A 16032-nucleotide genomic window follows, 5' to 3' on the forward strand; every position below is an offset into this window, starting at 1 on the left:
AAAAAGCTTATCAGTTTTGGAAGAGAATCTGTTTTTAGTTTAGCCTCTTCCTTCTTTTTTTCTTTTTGTAGCAAGTGGTGATTCATGGCTTCACTCAAAACCCACTTGTACACTTAATTTCACCTTAATTCCGCTCGTTCGTGGTTCAAGGCATGGCCACATGGCATGGATGGAATATTCCATTTTAACACAAAAGAGAGGGGGTGTGGACTGAACTGTATTTCTTTGTAATTTATTGTGTTGTCTTTGTTTCCATTTTAAACATACAAGAATCACAATTTCTGAACGCACTATCTGTGAATTACTGTCCAAAGGGCCCCAATTACCAGCTGTAGGCCTATGGAAAGTTTGCAGCTAGTCAGGGGGCCCCTACAGTGGGCTGCAGTGGGAGGGGCCCAAGGCAGTTGCCTAGCAATGCCTCTATGCAAAGACCGCCTGTGGGTGTGAAACAGAAGTGCACCAGTACTGCATTGGCGTGCCTGCACTCCTGACCTGCCCCCATTAAAGAATGCAAGGACAAATCATCACTATACTCAGTGCCAAAACTTTTTAAGTGTTGTGAGAAGGAATGGTAATGTGGTTTAATGCTTGATGAATGGACAAATATATATTCTTTAATTCTTCTACCTAAGATAAAGTCTTTTTACATTGATTCTTTGGAAGAATGTTTAATCTCTCACCTGTAAAGTTGCTGTTTTGGAGATTACTCAGCAATGATATTAACAAACTAAATGAAGTTAAACAGACAAAACATGAAATATCTTGGGTTTATATCATATGCAATGAAATAAAAGTTAAAGTAAATGTAAAAAAAAAATTATGTGTATGTTATATACTGTCCTAAACATTTCTGATATGGGGTTGTAGAAACCAGTTTATTACATGAAACCACACAAATCAAATAAAACCTAGTGAACTGTGTGAATTGGACATTTCTAAACATGCAGTGGTGTCTGTTATAGTCAAAATAAGCAGAATCTCCAGTGCTGTAAGCTGATGCTTGACAAAACTAAAATTGGGGACAGCGGCTCCTGAAATCTTATTGGTGGACAGTTCATGGAAACTGCATTGTGGGACAGCGTGATGAAGTCATTAAGGAGCTTACAGACATTGGGGCAGATTAGATTTTGCTCTTCTAATCCAGCAGATTACCATCGCACAACCCTACTGACCGACAGGGCTCCGCTGTGCAGCGTAGTTTCTGCGCACTGAAAATTTCAGCTTTTCTTTACCAATCCAGCACATGTGGGCTTAAACTGACAGCGAAATGGCGGCACCCTGACTTCGCTTAACCGACGAGGAGGACTTTGCAAGACCTTCAGCCCAGGAAATCAATCCAGTGGCAGCAGGACGGTAATACATTCCCAGTCTAATTCAATTAAAGTGCATGTGGATGCCGGGCTTTAGGAAATACTACAGGCTGTCACTCATGGATACAGGAGCTCCTTGGCCTTAGCTGAGCCGCCAGACAGACCACAGCCACTCTTCTGCCCAAGGTCTCAGGGGTGCACAGGCAAGGAGTGGACCGGAAGGACGCTGTCTAGCTTGGGAAAGCTCCATAGATGGTATCACTACCTCCCTGTACAGAGATGGAACCAGAACCAGGGGAGGCAGAGAACAATAGAGCAATAGATCCAGGAGAACATGCAGTGATACAAACTGCTCAAGTCCCTGAAGGAAGCAAAGATTTACAAACAGAAATATGTCCCCAGCACCAACAACAAGAAACCAGTTTGGACCTGGAGAGGCTGCCGGAGGGTACAAAGATGGACGAGGTAAAAGGGGGAGTACAGGAAGTTGAGAAGGAGACCAAAGAAGATAGAATGGAGGTAGATGAATCAATGGACAAAAAAGCAGAGGACCAAGATATAGACGTTCAGCATGGAGCATGTGATATGGGTGGTCAGTATGATGAACCTAATAATGATGATGTTACCTTTCTGACCCACACTAGCTCCACTTCCAGGGGCTGTGAGACAGAAAGGGATGAAATGCAAAAGCTGAGAAAGACCCCCAGTTTTGCGAAAACTGTGCGGTTTTCAGAAACAGAAGAGGTGGAGGAAAGAGAGAGCTCAGAGGAAAGTCTTTTCCCAGACTATGAGCTGGAGGAATGGACTGTTGCTTGTTTTGAGGAGCTGTTCATGGCGGACGACTGGATTGACATAACAGGTAGGCAGTTTGCCATGAGTGCTAGAAGTGATGCTTGTGTTGTGGAGTGACACTTGGGGCTCAATTCTATTTCACTATTTGCCCCTACCACTTAGCTCTACCCCTTAGTTTTCATGTTTATGCCTAGGGGTAGGGTGTCCCAATTTGTGTTGGGATAGAGGGGTGTTAGGGCAACATGGCCCTTCAAACAAATATTTTTGAGGTTGCCTTAACACCCCTCTATCCCAACACAAATTGGGACACCCTACCCCTAGGCATATATATATAAAGAATTGTCACCTTACTTTCACATCATGAGTGACACTTGAATACAAGGGATAGGGGTACAAATAAGTAATGGAATTGGGCAAAAATTTAGGGCTGCATAAAAATCCTAGTGCATGTGCAAAACCTTGATGCGTCATTTCAGGCATGCAGAAATAATTTCATACAATGATCACTGCACTTTAAGGAGTTAAAGATATTGGATTGTTTTGCCTTTGCATTGTTTTCACCAAAATCTATATGAAATAACATGCAGGGCATATTTGAATAAACTGAACAAACTGAAATAAAAATGAAACAATTTTTTTTTATATATTTTATATATAGATGCATAATATCATTCATTTTATTCTTGGCTACACATGATGCATTATTAAAATGATGACCTGTTGGATCACTGATGATGATTGTGATTGTGATTGTGATTGTGTTCTGTAGCATCTCGTTAGCAGTGTCCATGCATATAGGAAATGCAAAAAGTCATGGCACGTGATTCTAGTTTCTGTGCAGTGAGTTTTTTTAAAATTAGAAACAACAATATGCTTTTTTTCAGGAGAGTAGTAAAAATGATAAAATAATTAAGGCAGTGTAGTGAATTTCAAAATACACTAAAATATACCACTGCTTGAACCACTGCTTTCTGAGACACTCCAATTCCCGTTTAAGCAACAAGTAGATTAACCCAGTCTCACTGTTTTCTCCTTCACGGCCGTGGCTGCTCGCAGATGACCGTCTGCTCAGGAAGAAAGTTCTGGAAGCAGGGCCCGAGCGAGCCCCGTGCCCCGTGTGGGGTCAGGAGGTCACGCTGAAAATGCAGGGTGTGCTGGAGGACAGGACCATGGTGGAAAAAGACTGCAAGCTGGTCTTTGTCATCGGGGAGGGAGATGTCAACCAGGTGAGAGGTATACTAAACAAACACAGCAGCACACACACCCACAGCTTTCTCCAGAGCACCTGCCGGTGTGCAGACTGTCACCCTGCACCTGCTGCATGTTGAGTTCTCTGCAGGGAATAGCCTGTTTTCACATGTCAGCTACTGTATATGTTTACTCTGTACTGGAAAGACGTTTCACTGCTCGCATATCTGACACCAGATCAGGACGAGAAAAAACAAAACAAAACCCTGCACACCAGTGTTTCTGCTGGAACTGTTCTGAAATTGTTGCCTGAGCTTGTTTGGACAAAAGCACGTGAGCCTGTATGAGAAAATGAAGCCTTGGAAGAAAGCCTTAATGTGAACCAGGAACAAGAGTCAGGAGAGGAAAGTAAATATAAGCAAAGATTGAGCAATCAGAACATAGTTTATATTTTAATATTTCATATGAACTGTTCTCTGAACTGGTCTTGTTGGTTTAATCGAAAGCAACTAATCATCTCATTTAAACCATACATAATTCCTTATGTCAAAAGCATGAAAGTACAAAGGTTAGTGTACATTTAGATCATTCATTGCAATTGTACAACATCTGGGTACGCACTCTGTAAATAAATGTGCAGTTAACTTGCGTCATTGTTTTATCTTCAAAATTGTGTACACTGTATTTTAGAGCTGTGTATTGGCAAGAATGTGATGATCAATACGTATCACTATAGAGGGGCTGCAATATATAGCTCACAATATATTGTGATTCGTAAGCAAGGTCATTTACTTCTATTAGTTAAATATTTTTTTTAAACTGTCTTTTTAGGAGAACTCCATAAAAACACACCATCATATTTATAAGATTTGATTTTCAAAAACATGATAAAACACATGAAAGAAAACTTTTGTTTTCTTTATATTTTATAAATATGATAATGTGTTTTTTACAGTGTGACATGTTTTTGTTATGTGCATACCGCATACCTTTTTTTCTGCTAATTGCATAGCTAACTAATGCTAGCTACCCTGCAGTAGGAGAGAGAACTGTTACAAAAACAGTAACTATTAAAAAAATATATAATCAGTATATTAATACATTTTAATTGACTTTGTTATCTGGCAATATTTAGTTTTAACATTCTTAGTTTGGTGTAGCAGTTACTGGATAAAGGTTTTTGTGTGTGCCCGAATATATTGCAACCCTAGCTATCTTAAGTGTGTTGGTGTACTAGCTATAGTGTTAGCTTCATTTGTCACCATGGAAAAAAATCATAATAAAAGTTTTAAAATGTTAAAAAATAATACAGTTATACCTTTTAAAGGTATTTATTTACCCTGTAATAAAAATACAGCAATACAACAACAAGTGGTGTTTAGGGCCAAAAAAATAAAAACAGTTGACTCTGAGGATAAACTCATTATATTCCAAGATTAAAGTCATAATTTTACTGCTATCTATCAGTCAGTGTTTAATACAAAACTAAAATAACCACTGTCTGACACTTTAAAACACTAATAAATATAAAATACTGTGTTTTTAAAAATGTATAGTGTTGCAAAATAAATTATCATGATACTCCGATATATAGATTTTTTGTTAGACCCCTACAGTATTTATGTTTTATTATTTCACATATTGGGAATTAAAAAAGAGAATGTCTAAATACTTTCAACACTTCATATTTCCTGATTTTGTTGTTCAACTCTGAGATTAATATGAGATATATGACCGATTGGGATATTGATCCCTGCAATAAATCAAAGATATCAGTACTTTTTCAGCACATACTTGTATGGCTTATCAACACCACACCCCTGAGTAAAAAAAATAAATATGTTTGCCATCTGTTAATGCTCTATATTTAGCCTGCATAAGCTGATAACAGTAAAACAACACTGAAGACACTATCACAGTTTTACAGTATGTATGTATGTATATATGTAACAAAAACATGTTTATGCATGTATGAACTACTGTAATTTTTTTACCCAGATAATGGATTATTGTCACTCATCAGTAAAATAGATAATAATACGTATAAAATGTATGATTTTTAAGTATAGCAGGGACATTAAAACCGTACATTTAATCAGAAAAAAATCTACAAAGAAATGATATGATGGCTGATAAAATTAAGTGATCATGTCCTGTAGTGAGTTCCTGTAGTGAAGATCATTTTTGTATCCAGTATCAAATTAAACAAAAACTTAATCTGTTAACTGTGCTTTTGTGCAGGCTTTAGAGGAGTGTGCCATTTCAATGAAGAAGGAAGAGATTGCATTACTACTGGCAGACTCACAATACACCTACGGACTTCTGGGGAGGTAGGATGTGTTTGTCACAATTGTGCTCCAATAACTATCATCCAGATCAAACTGAAGGACAGATTATGTTCACTCACTCAGCATCTATAAGATCTACATACAGCAGTTCTGATAAAACAAATTTTAGAATCCTGCTACTTATTAAAAAAATAATGTTTCAGACTGATTGGATTCCAAGAGCAGAGCACTCCAGTGATGACACTATGACACTGCTTTGAGTAATATGACATCTATCTTCACACAGTGGGACAAAGTTCTTTTGTACCTGTTGCTGTCAGGGCCAATGGCCGATCCCCACTAGCTTGCTAAATGAACCGTGAAAAGGAGCAGATGGCCTCCCACCCAATACTATTCAGGCACTGGCCAGAGGTTTCTGCCCCTCCCTCCTAAACCTGAGGGACCAGTGCTCCAATTTCAGCCAACGGCTGTTTTACCCACTCTTATTAAAAAGAGCATCAGAGACCCTTAAAGTGAATTGAATTCATGTTACTGGAAGAAAGAAATAAGAACAACTTTACAAACTGAGAAGACTGATGGTATCTACGTGTCTTAAAAAGGTGTAAATAAAGCACATGCACAAACGCATACCACAAGTGACATCAAAATTCTTTAGCTGCAGTGTGTTAGAGCTTAAACCTTGGATGACTTTCTGCGGGAGTGGCATTGTTTATGTATGTGCAACTAAATTATTTTGTAAACCATGAAAATTCTCTAATCTTTGAAGAATCTGTTTGGTGAAAATGGACTTTTCCTCATTGAAAAAGAGGGAAAAGTTGTATGTATTATTTTTGCTTATAAAGTCTGTGTATATGGGAACTATACTTCAAAAACAGCATGAATGTTGTTTTTATGATGTCTTTTAGAATTCTCTCTGGTGAGAATTTACAATTGTACTGAGCATTTGGAAGCAAATTTTAAACCATGGGTTGCAGTGTGGTCATCAATTTAAGTTTACATTAAGTCAGTTGGGATTTAGCAGATGAAGACCTAGGGCCCTATTTTAGCGATCTTTAAGCGATCCATCAATCGTGCACTGTGCAGCATGATTTAGGGAGTGTTTGTAGTGTTTTTGCTATTTTAACGACAGGAAAAGTATGCATTGTGCAGCTCAAAATGCACAAAAGACATGACTAATTCCCTTAAAAGTCAAATAAACCAATCAGCTTGTCACTTGCCATACCTTTTAAAAGCCAGTTGCACTCTGACTTTGGCAGAATAATATGGTATTTTACCAGCTCAGTGTTTCTGTGCATCTAAACAAAGGGAAACTGACTTGTAACAAGACGGGTTGTACATACGTTGAGCTTGCGTGCCTCTCCTGCGTTGCCAAGATAGCAATGAGCATCTGAGGGTTGACTGTTGTCAGTGGCAAAGTAACTTACATTGCCAAGATAGCAATACGCCAGAAATTTACCTGAATAAACCTTATTTTGAGACCCCACACCCATCGTCCATGTATATATTCCTATGCGTCTTTGCTATTTAAATGACGCAGGTTTAAGGCGTGAAAATAGACTGGTGACGGGGAGTAAGATAGCAATGAACATGGCGACGCACCTTGTAGAGAGTGTAAGCCAGGGCCCTGAGTTTGCCATCTTCATTTCTCTATGTTTGCAGTAGAGCGTGTATCAGCGGCATTAGCAGTGCTGCAGTAGTTTCAATAAAAAAACACTGTGCTTTGACCTTAATAAGCCATAATACACTCTGTTTGTCTTTTTGTGAAAGAAAATAAGATATTGTCTATTACATCAGTACACCACTACACCAGTGGCGATTGCTCTAAGACTGCAAAGGAAGCTCAGCTTCCTCTAAAATGTAAAAAAAAAATAAGTGATTAAATATATACTGTTGTGTGTACATGTCACTGATTAAATATGCGCTACACCGCGCTGAACTTAGTTCAGAATCAGCTTCTTATCACTGGTAACGCCGCGGCTTTCCTCTCATTCATTCCCGCAGCTTCACAGCGCTGCTTTAAACAGTGCGGACGCTGAGCATCCACAGACTTCAAAAGCGGAGCAAAGCGCGCGGCGAAACGAGACGAGTCATTGGATAAATGCTGGGCTTTGTCCCGCCCATCGGACGCTCAGCGTCTCTGGGGGTCTATGGGGCAGTGGGTTGGCCTCGGCTGACCCGGACGCTCAGCTTCTGCATGATGATTGGAGGATCTGTCTGAGGCGGAGTCCCTTTTTGATTGACAGCAAAATGAGCGAATCAGCGATCTCTGGGTTTAAACATGCGCGCTGGGAGCATTTTCATTCTGTTCTGAGTTGAACATGAGACTTTCCTAATCCTTATAGCGGCATTTTCTTTATTAAAAACAACTAGCGACAAATCCAGCTTCTATTTCTGATGCTTTTCTGTAGCTGCTTGTGTTTGGAGACTGACTTCTATCACTCTTTCTGACTTCTATCACTCTTTTCTATCGCAGTTTCTGCACTCACAGACGGACACACTTCACACTAGCCTCGCTCCAGTCCCTAGCTAGGTAGCAAGCTGAGCATTATGTCAGACAGTTTTAATGTTGTGGACCGGATTTTGGCGAAGGCACTTGATAGTCTTCCTTACGACGGAAAACTTAGAGTGAAACAGCAGGGCAGATAAACTGCTCAGATTAATTTGGTGTAAAAGGGAAAAAGTAACAGGTATTTTCAGCTGTCCTGGTATGATAAAGTGAGCTGGCTGACTGGAAGTGCTGTAACAAATAAAATGTACTGTTGTCCATGCCTCTTGATCATTAAAAATAATTAAAATAATTAAAAATAATAAAGGGATTATTCAAGGAAATTAAAACTGTCCAAAAAGAAAATAAATTTACCTGCATTTTTTTCCTTTACCAACTTTAAAGATTTTGCGTATTGTTTTTTTTACTGATCATTTTATGTTTATTCATGTCATAGCGTCTTTTTATGTAATTGTTCAATGTAAAGAATAGATACCTTTTTGTTGTGTAGTGAAAACATGAAAATAATGCCTTTTGTTTACAAAAAAAAAACATCTCAGGGAGAGTACAATTTATGTATAAATAAAATGACATATGTTAAGATGTAGGCCAGAATTGAGCTTCCCCTCCTTGAAAGACCAGCATCCGTCACTGCACTACACTATTGTCATTATTTAGTGTATTTGGTGTATTATTGTAAATATACTACAGTTATGTTATGTCCATTTATTGTTGGATTTTTTCTGATCACGCATCCAAACAATGTATAATCAATTCTCTTCTCTGCTGTAAAGCTATTTTGCCATGAAACTGTGATGTCCAGCATCCTTCTGTGGACACAGAAAGCAAAAAACATTCAAATAAATAAGCTCCACATTTGGTAATACGAAACCTGATCTTTCAGCACTGCTCCTGTTGAAGAGTTCTTAGCGAATGCAAGCCTAGACCAAGCTGTTCTCTCATATTGTCTCATATTGTGAGAGTACAGTGTGTGGTCTCGTGCCACGGCAGGCCTTGTTTTCGTGCCTCCCTTTATAAACGTGTGTGTGTGTGTCAGGGAATCAGAGAGGGCTCCAGAGTGATTGTTAGGCTTGGTTGAAGCAGAACAGAGCCAGGCTCTGATGGGGCGTGCTCCCGCGCGGCTCTCTCTCTGGCTGTGTTATGAGTGGCCTCCTCGGGGAGCGGGCCAGTCGAGTAGAGGCAGCCAGATCCCGAGCTAATGGTTGTTTTTGATGCTGCTGATTAGGGCACTCTGCACAAGAGTCAAATTTAGCCTAGCCCCTGAGGAAGACCTCACAGGCTTCTCACCAGCAGTTTAAAGGGGGGCAGCAGAGCCACTGTGACAACATCTCCTCCCATGGTGCTCAGATGGGTACAATAAAAGAAAATATACACACGGCTCTGCTCTGAAAAGCTTCCACACGCTCTCCACGCTGACGTAGCCCCATCCCAAGCAGGTTTCTGCCTGTTTTTTGCTTATGCACACACACACGCAGACATCTGATCATTGGCGCATAACAAATGCAGACGATTCAGAGACACTGAGGAAAGAAGGGAAAAAAAAGTTGAATAATTCAGAAAATTTGACTTTGCAAGGCTTGATTAGGCTCGTTTGTGAAGGAAAGTGGCTCTCAAAGATAAATGTAATCACCGGCAACTTGTTTTCCTTGCTTTGGTTTGGGTTTGACACGTTTGTCAGAATAGAGCCGTGGAAGCTGAAAGGTCTTTTAGAAAAAGAGAGATAAGAGAGAGGGAGAGAAAATCTTTACACAAATTATTAAATTAAACAAATGGTTTTAAGCTGCTTTGTCGTGGTTGTTGTTTTTTGTCCTATAAGCACAGGAGTCATTGATTAGTTATATGTGTATACTCAAATAAATGCTTTTTGGTTTTGAGAGGCTGTTTGTTTTAAGAAAGGAAATATGCCAGTATGGCACATATCAATTACATTGTTCTTCTTAAGCCCAATTCTTACTTCTGCGTAGAACCAGCGGCGTAGCCTATGCGTATCCAGCAAGAGTGAGCTTAGCAGCGGAGCACGTTTATACATCTAACCTTTACTAAAACACTTTTTTCATTGGCTCCTGACACCATATATTGTACATGGCATACTGGGCATATTGGGTGTGTCTTCGGCCCACTCACTCACCATCACTGCATAGTCTTTCCACCCACGGAGCCTTCCTCTGTTTGTTCGCTTATAATTTATATTAATTCTTGTTTGTCTGGCCTTAGTGTTACAGGCTGTAAGAGCAAGTTACTGCTCCTGTTCTTTTGACGCTGAAAGTGCTTAAATACAAAAAAATTGTTTCAAAAGTATTTTATATTCTTAGACATTGTTAATTAAATTAGAGTAGTAAGTTTGTCTATGCTTCTTCAGCTTTGCAGTGTTAATAAATATAATTCTAAATGGATTTCACTCATTTAAACAGCTCAGTTTTAACGCTCGGGCTCGGGCAGAACGTGCACAGGCTCGGGCCGGGTCAGGGTCTATTTTTTGGGCCCGATCTAAGCTCTAAGATAAACATACTTGAAGAGCTTCTAACAGAGTGCCATTATTGTGCAATATTGACATTCCTAGAATGTGTCTCATCCAATCAAATTACAGTATTTTGTTATATAGTTTAATATAATAATTAAAATAATGTTTTTATACACAACATGTTTTAGGAACTTATAATTTATTTTGGCAGTCTGCTTTGTCATAGCTGGTGTTTTTAGTCTTGTAAGCGCAGCAATACTTAAAGAGCTTTGATCAGAATACCATTATCATACAATATAGGCACTCTTAGAATTGGCTATTTATCCAATCGCATTGTGAGGTCAGAACTAACCGTAGTATAATTATATATATCCTCCTCCCACAAACTTCAAAATTGTGTTTCCGCTTTTTTAATAAAGCCCTATACAGGGCCAGCAAACCAAACAAAAGTCATATACAAAACATATATATATATTAAGATATGTCTTTAAGAGACCGTAACAAGGCTTGATTTTGCCTGTTAGTGATAGAAAGTTGCACTTAAATATAAATGCAATCATCAGCAACTTGGTTTCCTTGCTTGGCTTTGACACATTTGTCAGAATAGAGCTGTGGATGTGAAAAGATTTTTAGAGGAGCAGGAAAAGAAGAAAGAGAGGGAGAGAGCTAGAAAAAGAGAAAGAGAGAGAGAAAATCTCATTTAGTCACTCTCTAGGAGCGGTGGCACGCATTGATTAGGCCCTGTCGGTAGCCTGTTACAGGCAGGCCCGTCTCCTCTGAGGGCACTTCACAGCTTTTAGCGTTCGCCGTCTGAAGACATACTGATTCAACCAACTGGGAGCAGAATGGAGGCTCAAAGAATGGGCAGCATTTGGTCCCCTCTCTCTCTCTCTCTCTCTCTCTCACTGGCTCCCCACCCCCAAGACAGCCACTTATAAGGTGCTCCAGAGCAGACATATTAGCCTAAGGAAGGCAGAGAAAACTCTTTTGCCACTAACAATTGAGAAGTCTGACTGTGACAGGTAGAGTGCAAGCAGGGACACATGTTATAGAGAACAAACCGTGGTTCACAAGCCGCAGAGAAAACCAGTTAAGGATCAGCAGAGAGGCTCAAAGCTATTGAGGATAGGGGAAAAAGAGAAATATATAAAAGATATAAAAACACATCAGCAACCACACTAGCCGGCAACAAGTCAGTTACATCGACCCAAGTTTGTCTATGGTGGATGTGTTTCTTGGGGCTGCTCACATTTATCCAGGTTCCAACAAGAAAATGTAATAATTAAAACAAATACTATCATATTTTTCGCACTTTATGGTACACTTAAAATCCTTTCATTTTAGCATTAGCCGCTAAGCCCTTTCGCCATTCGGAGGCGAGTATATCGGATTATAGTCTGCATGTTTACCATGTTAAAACAAGCTACGTGGGACGAACTGCTAGCTAATACTGCCATAGGTTTCCACAACACTCAGGGTTTCTCAGTATAATGCTACGGGGCAGCATTAACTGCTAACCGCTGGTGCTGTGGTTAGCGGCTAATGCTTATGCTGTTTCACCCAGCCTTAGTGCTGGAGACGGTAACCTACTTAACCTGCTAAATTAGAAGGAAACATGACGACACCCCCGTTCCTTACTAGTGTCGCGTAACGCGCCTCAAAATCAGGTATGTCTTATGTATTACAATAGACCAGGTTACCAAGAACAATGAATAACACAGGTAATATTTAATGAGCTACACATTCAGATGTAGTGTCTTTTTAGGGATGGGGTCAGGCTAATGCAATATACCATACATCTCAGCATGGATTTGCAGCAGTTCCTAATGGTGTCCTGCATTAATAACATAATCCAATGCAGCCTGAATTATTCTCATGCATTTCCCTCAAAAATTTTAGTAGGAGTGTGGTGACATGTGACAACAAACTATTCATCTTGGTGATGACTACAGTGTCTTAATACATGGATTCATTGATTGTCTCCACCAAGACAAAAGGGGGACTCATCACTGAAGATGACCCACTGCCATTCTGAGTCACTCTGTAACAGTCTGGGATGACACTGTTGCAAGTCTTGCTGGTGACATTGACATGGTGTTAAGGACAGTCTTCATAATGGTCTGTGTGCATGTAGTCCTGCATCATGCAGTCATCTACCAATGTTTCTGGCTCTACCAGAGAGGCACAGACCAACTTCCAGCCTTCCAACTCTTCTCTGATGTGTACTTCGCTTGTAAAGGATGCTACTAACAAAACAGTATGAGTCAAAATGGAAACACAATGGTCACGCAACAGAACAACCTTATAGTGTAATCAATCATTGTTCTTCTTAAGATAGCAAACTTCCCACCAAGTTGCATTCCTGTCGATTCAGACAGGATTCTTAAGCAGGAAGACACACAGCTAAACACTCATATATAGCATAGGACTGTTCATGATATTGTCTTCATGATTCAGTTTTCATTACTACACTGTCTTTTGAGCCAATGTGGACAGCAAGGCATTAAATCAGTTAGCTACTTCCAGTTTTAGACAAAACATTCTATCAGTCCTATCCGGACGGGATTAATTTCTCAGGGGGGATGTCTGAGAAAAATATTTCACACTTCTACTCAGTGATAAAACTCTTCAATCCGGACTGCAAATGAAAAAAACAGGAGGACCAGTGAGTTTTTGGCTTTCTCGGTCACATGACATCACGTTCAGTAGCTACTCCATTTCCACCCGCTGTTGTGTTTTTGTAAATCTCTGTGGAAATGCATGCCTAAAGTGACATATAGCTATTTTATTAAACGCGAGGTGACCAAAATCAGAGATGTCAGTCTGGATGGGACTAAAATTACCGGAGGACCACGGAGTTTAGCGAAAAACTGTAGGTAATTCAGCCAGTAATTTTCTCAGAGGATGTCTGAGAAAAGCACACATATATGGTCATTCCAGACATGAATAAAATCACAAAGGACCCCCCCATAAAAGAGAAAAATACCCCAGGACCCCCTGAGAAACTAATCCCGTCCGGATAGGGCTTTACAGTCATAATTTCTTTGCATAAAATTAAGAAACTCTCAACTCACTGCTTACCCCTAAATCTTGGCCATAAATCATGTACTCCCATTGGAAATGACTAGTCTCTCTGTCCTGCTAGTTTGAACACACAGTAAAAACGGTCATGTCCTGTGTTACCACACTTGCCTGTACCAGCAAAGATATTCAGGAGAGAGCTGCTCTCTATGTTTTGAAAGACACAAGAGATGCCATCCCTAAAGAGATCACAAGAGAATCCACAGGAGAGTCAGCGAGAGAGTCCTTCCAGTCCTTCCAGACTTAATAACATCCAACACATACTCTGTTTTGGTTTGGAAATGAGTTTAGAGGAATGCTAGAAAACAGATTTTTCCTACTCTTTTCCTGATCCCAAATAAAACATCAAAACATGTCCAGTTTAGGATGTATGCATTTTTAATGATAAAAAAAATGGTATGAAGCAAGGAGTAAAAGTCTGTGTACAACATTTTTTTCACTGGTCAAACAGCTTTATTTTTTTAACTGTACAACGTCATGTTGTTATCGGTGTAATGTGCTGAAATCAATCTGAACCCTTTTTGTAATCAATAGCAGTGTATTATACAATGTTCTTGAGGTTACATAACAACTTGACGCAATTTGAGGCAAGTGAGGTTTTTTTTTATTTTTTTATTTATGTAGGTCCCCTTTTTATCTTTTGCAATCCAATTTCCCAAAAAAGCTGGCAAGTGTAAATTAATGTAAATACAAAAAAATGAATAGAATCTTTTGCAAATTTCATAGATCCATATTTTACTCATAATAGAACATAGAGCACATATCAGGTGTAGTAAGTGAGACATTTGAGCATTTATTGAGAAGCATTTATTGATCTCATTTAGTAATTGACGTCAGCAGCACATCTCATCTAAAGGATGGAAAGATAAGTGTACTAATAAAAAATCAGCAGCAATAGGAGAAATTTACAACTAACTCATATCACTGGGTGTAAAAAAAGAGCCTTTTAGAGAGGCAGAGTCTTTTATAAGCAAAGATGGGTTGACTTTTACCAATCTGCATAAAAACTGCATGTAAAAAAAAATCTAGAAAAGGTTCCTTAATAAAACATGTATTAGGATATGTATTAGGATATCCACCATCTACAGTACATACTATAAATAAAAAAGTTTTAGAAAATATGGAGGAGTGCCTGAGCACAAGAGGCAGTTATACAGCCTTTTTTGTGTCCTGTCAAAATTTTATTAAATGTGCCTCCAGGTTCTGAAGGAGTTTTCATAAAAAATATAACTTTAAACATCTATTGAGTAGGAAATCATTGCATTCTTTTTTCATTTATTTTTATTTATATTAATTTACATTTTACACAGTGTTCCAACTTTTGGAATTTCGGTTGTATTGCTTTTATTATTTTAATTTTTTATTGTTATTATTATATTTTTAGTACAAGTGCTTTACTTGGTTTATTCATATGGGAGATTAAAAAGTAAAAAATTGCACAAGCTAATTTTTTTTTACATTTAGCTAAACAGTAAATGATCCATTAGCATAAGTCATTACTAGTTCACTTAACAAGATTTGTCAGATGCCCTGACACAAAATGGCAATAGCCAATTGGAATGGCAGAACAAAACCAGTACAGTACAGTACAGCTTTTAGATTTATGTCCAGGCTGGTGAACATTACGGTGATATGGAAATCCCATGACGCTGTTAAAAAGGTTCCCAAAGTGAATGACTCACTAATTTCCTGGGCAACCTGATAGTCGCTGGCCAATCACTCATCCACCCACTACGCACACATACACGCACACACACACACTCTTCACAGTCTTTATCTGTATATGTGTTGAATTCTCAAGTCACCACTCATCCATAAACAGCTGAACATGGATGGATAACAAATGTTAGCTTGAACAAACTAAAAAGAAAGAGCAAAGACTCTGCGCTATGGCCGGAATACGAGGCTGTCATTACCAGCACAAGCAGAAGAAGCACATCCTCCCTGTTATTCTTGGCAGAAGATGCGGCCGGCTCAGTGAACCCTGGCAGGGAGGCGAATGTATATTTACTCACACACAGACACATGTCATATAATGTCCCGAGCAAACCCCAGATGGCCTGGGTAGAGTGAACTTGAGTGAACTCCATCAATATCAATACACTCGGCTTAGGACACAGCCGCCTTGGGGGGAGCAGACCAAAAACAAAAACAAGGGGAGCTGAAGTGGATGATCTAATACTTTGGCAGTGCAGCGTTCTGTAAACAGAGGAGGCGAGGCAGCATGTGGGGTTTCATGGTAGCGCTCAGTGTTGGCGACACGTCACCAAAGTTTCCACCAGGCTTCTTCTGCCCTAATGGTGACCCCGGGTCGTTACTTCAGTCAGGTGTTGAAAGCTTGACATACAAGAAGGCTTTGTAGAGGCCTGAGTAGAGGACCCAAAGAAAGGTCAAAGTTCAGAACTG

At 39.4% G+C, this 16032-nt stretch overlaps 1 protein-coding gene across 2 annotated transcripts in view; it reads left to right on the top strand.

Moving 5' to 3' along the window:
- Window positions 1–12: 12 nt before the first annotated feature.
- The window catches only part of fkbp16 (FKBP prolyl isomerase 16), a 76081-nt gene continuing 60061 nt past the window's right edge, over window positions 13–16032 (top strand). Inside the window, exons 1-3 of one of the 2 annotated variants that reach the window (XM_007254478.4) lie at window positions 13–2169; window positions 3159–3328; window positions 5532–5620. In XM_007254478.4, coding sequence (XP_007254540.2) covers window positions 1563–2169; window positions 3159–3328; window positions 5532–5620 — 866 coding nt within the window. In that variant the 5' untranslated portion in view covers window positions 13–1562. The remainder of the gene's footprint in view (window positions 2170–3158; window positions 3329–5531; window positions 5621–16032) is intronic. The other variant, XM_007254479.4, reaches the window with a different exon arrangement.

Source organism: Astyanax mexicanus, chromosome 9, assembly GCF_023375975.1.
Source record: "Astyanax mexicanus isolate ESR-SI-001 chromosome 9, AstMex3_surface, whole genome shotgun sequence".
Classification (NCBI taxonomy): Eukaryota; Metazoa; Chordata; class Actinopteri; order Characiformes; family Acestrorhamphidae; genus Astyanax; species Astyanax mexicanus.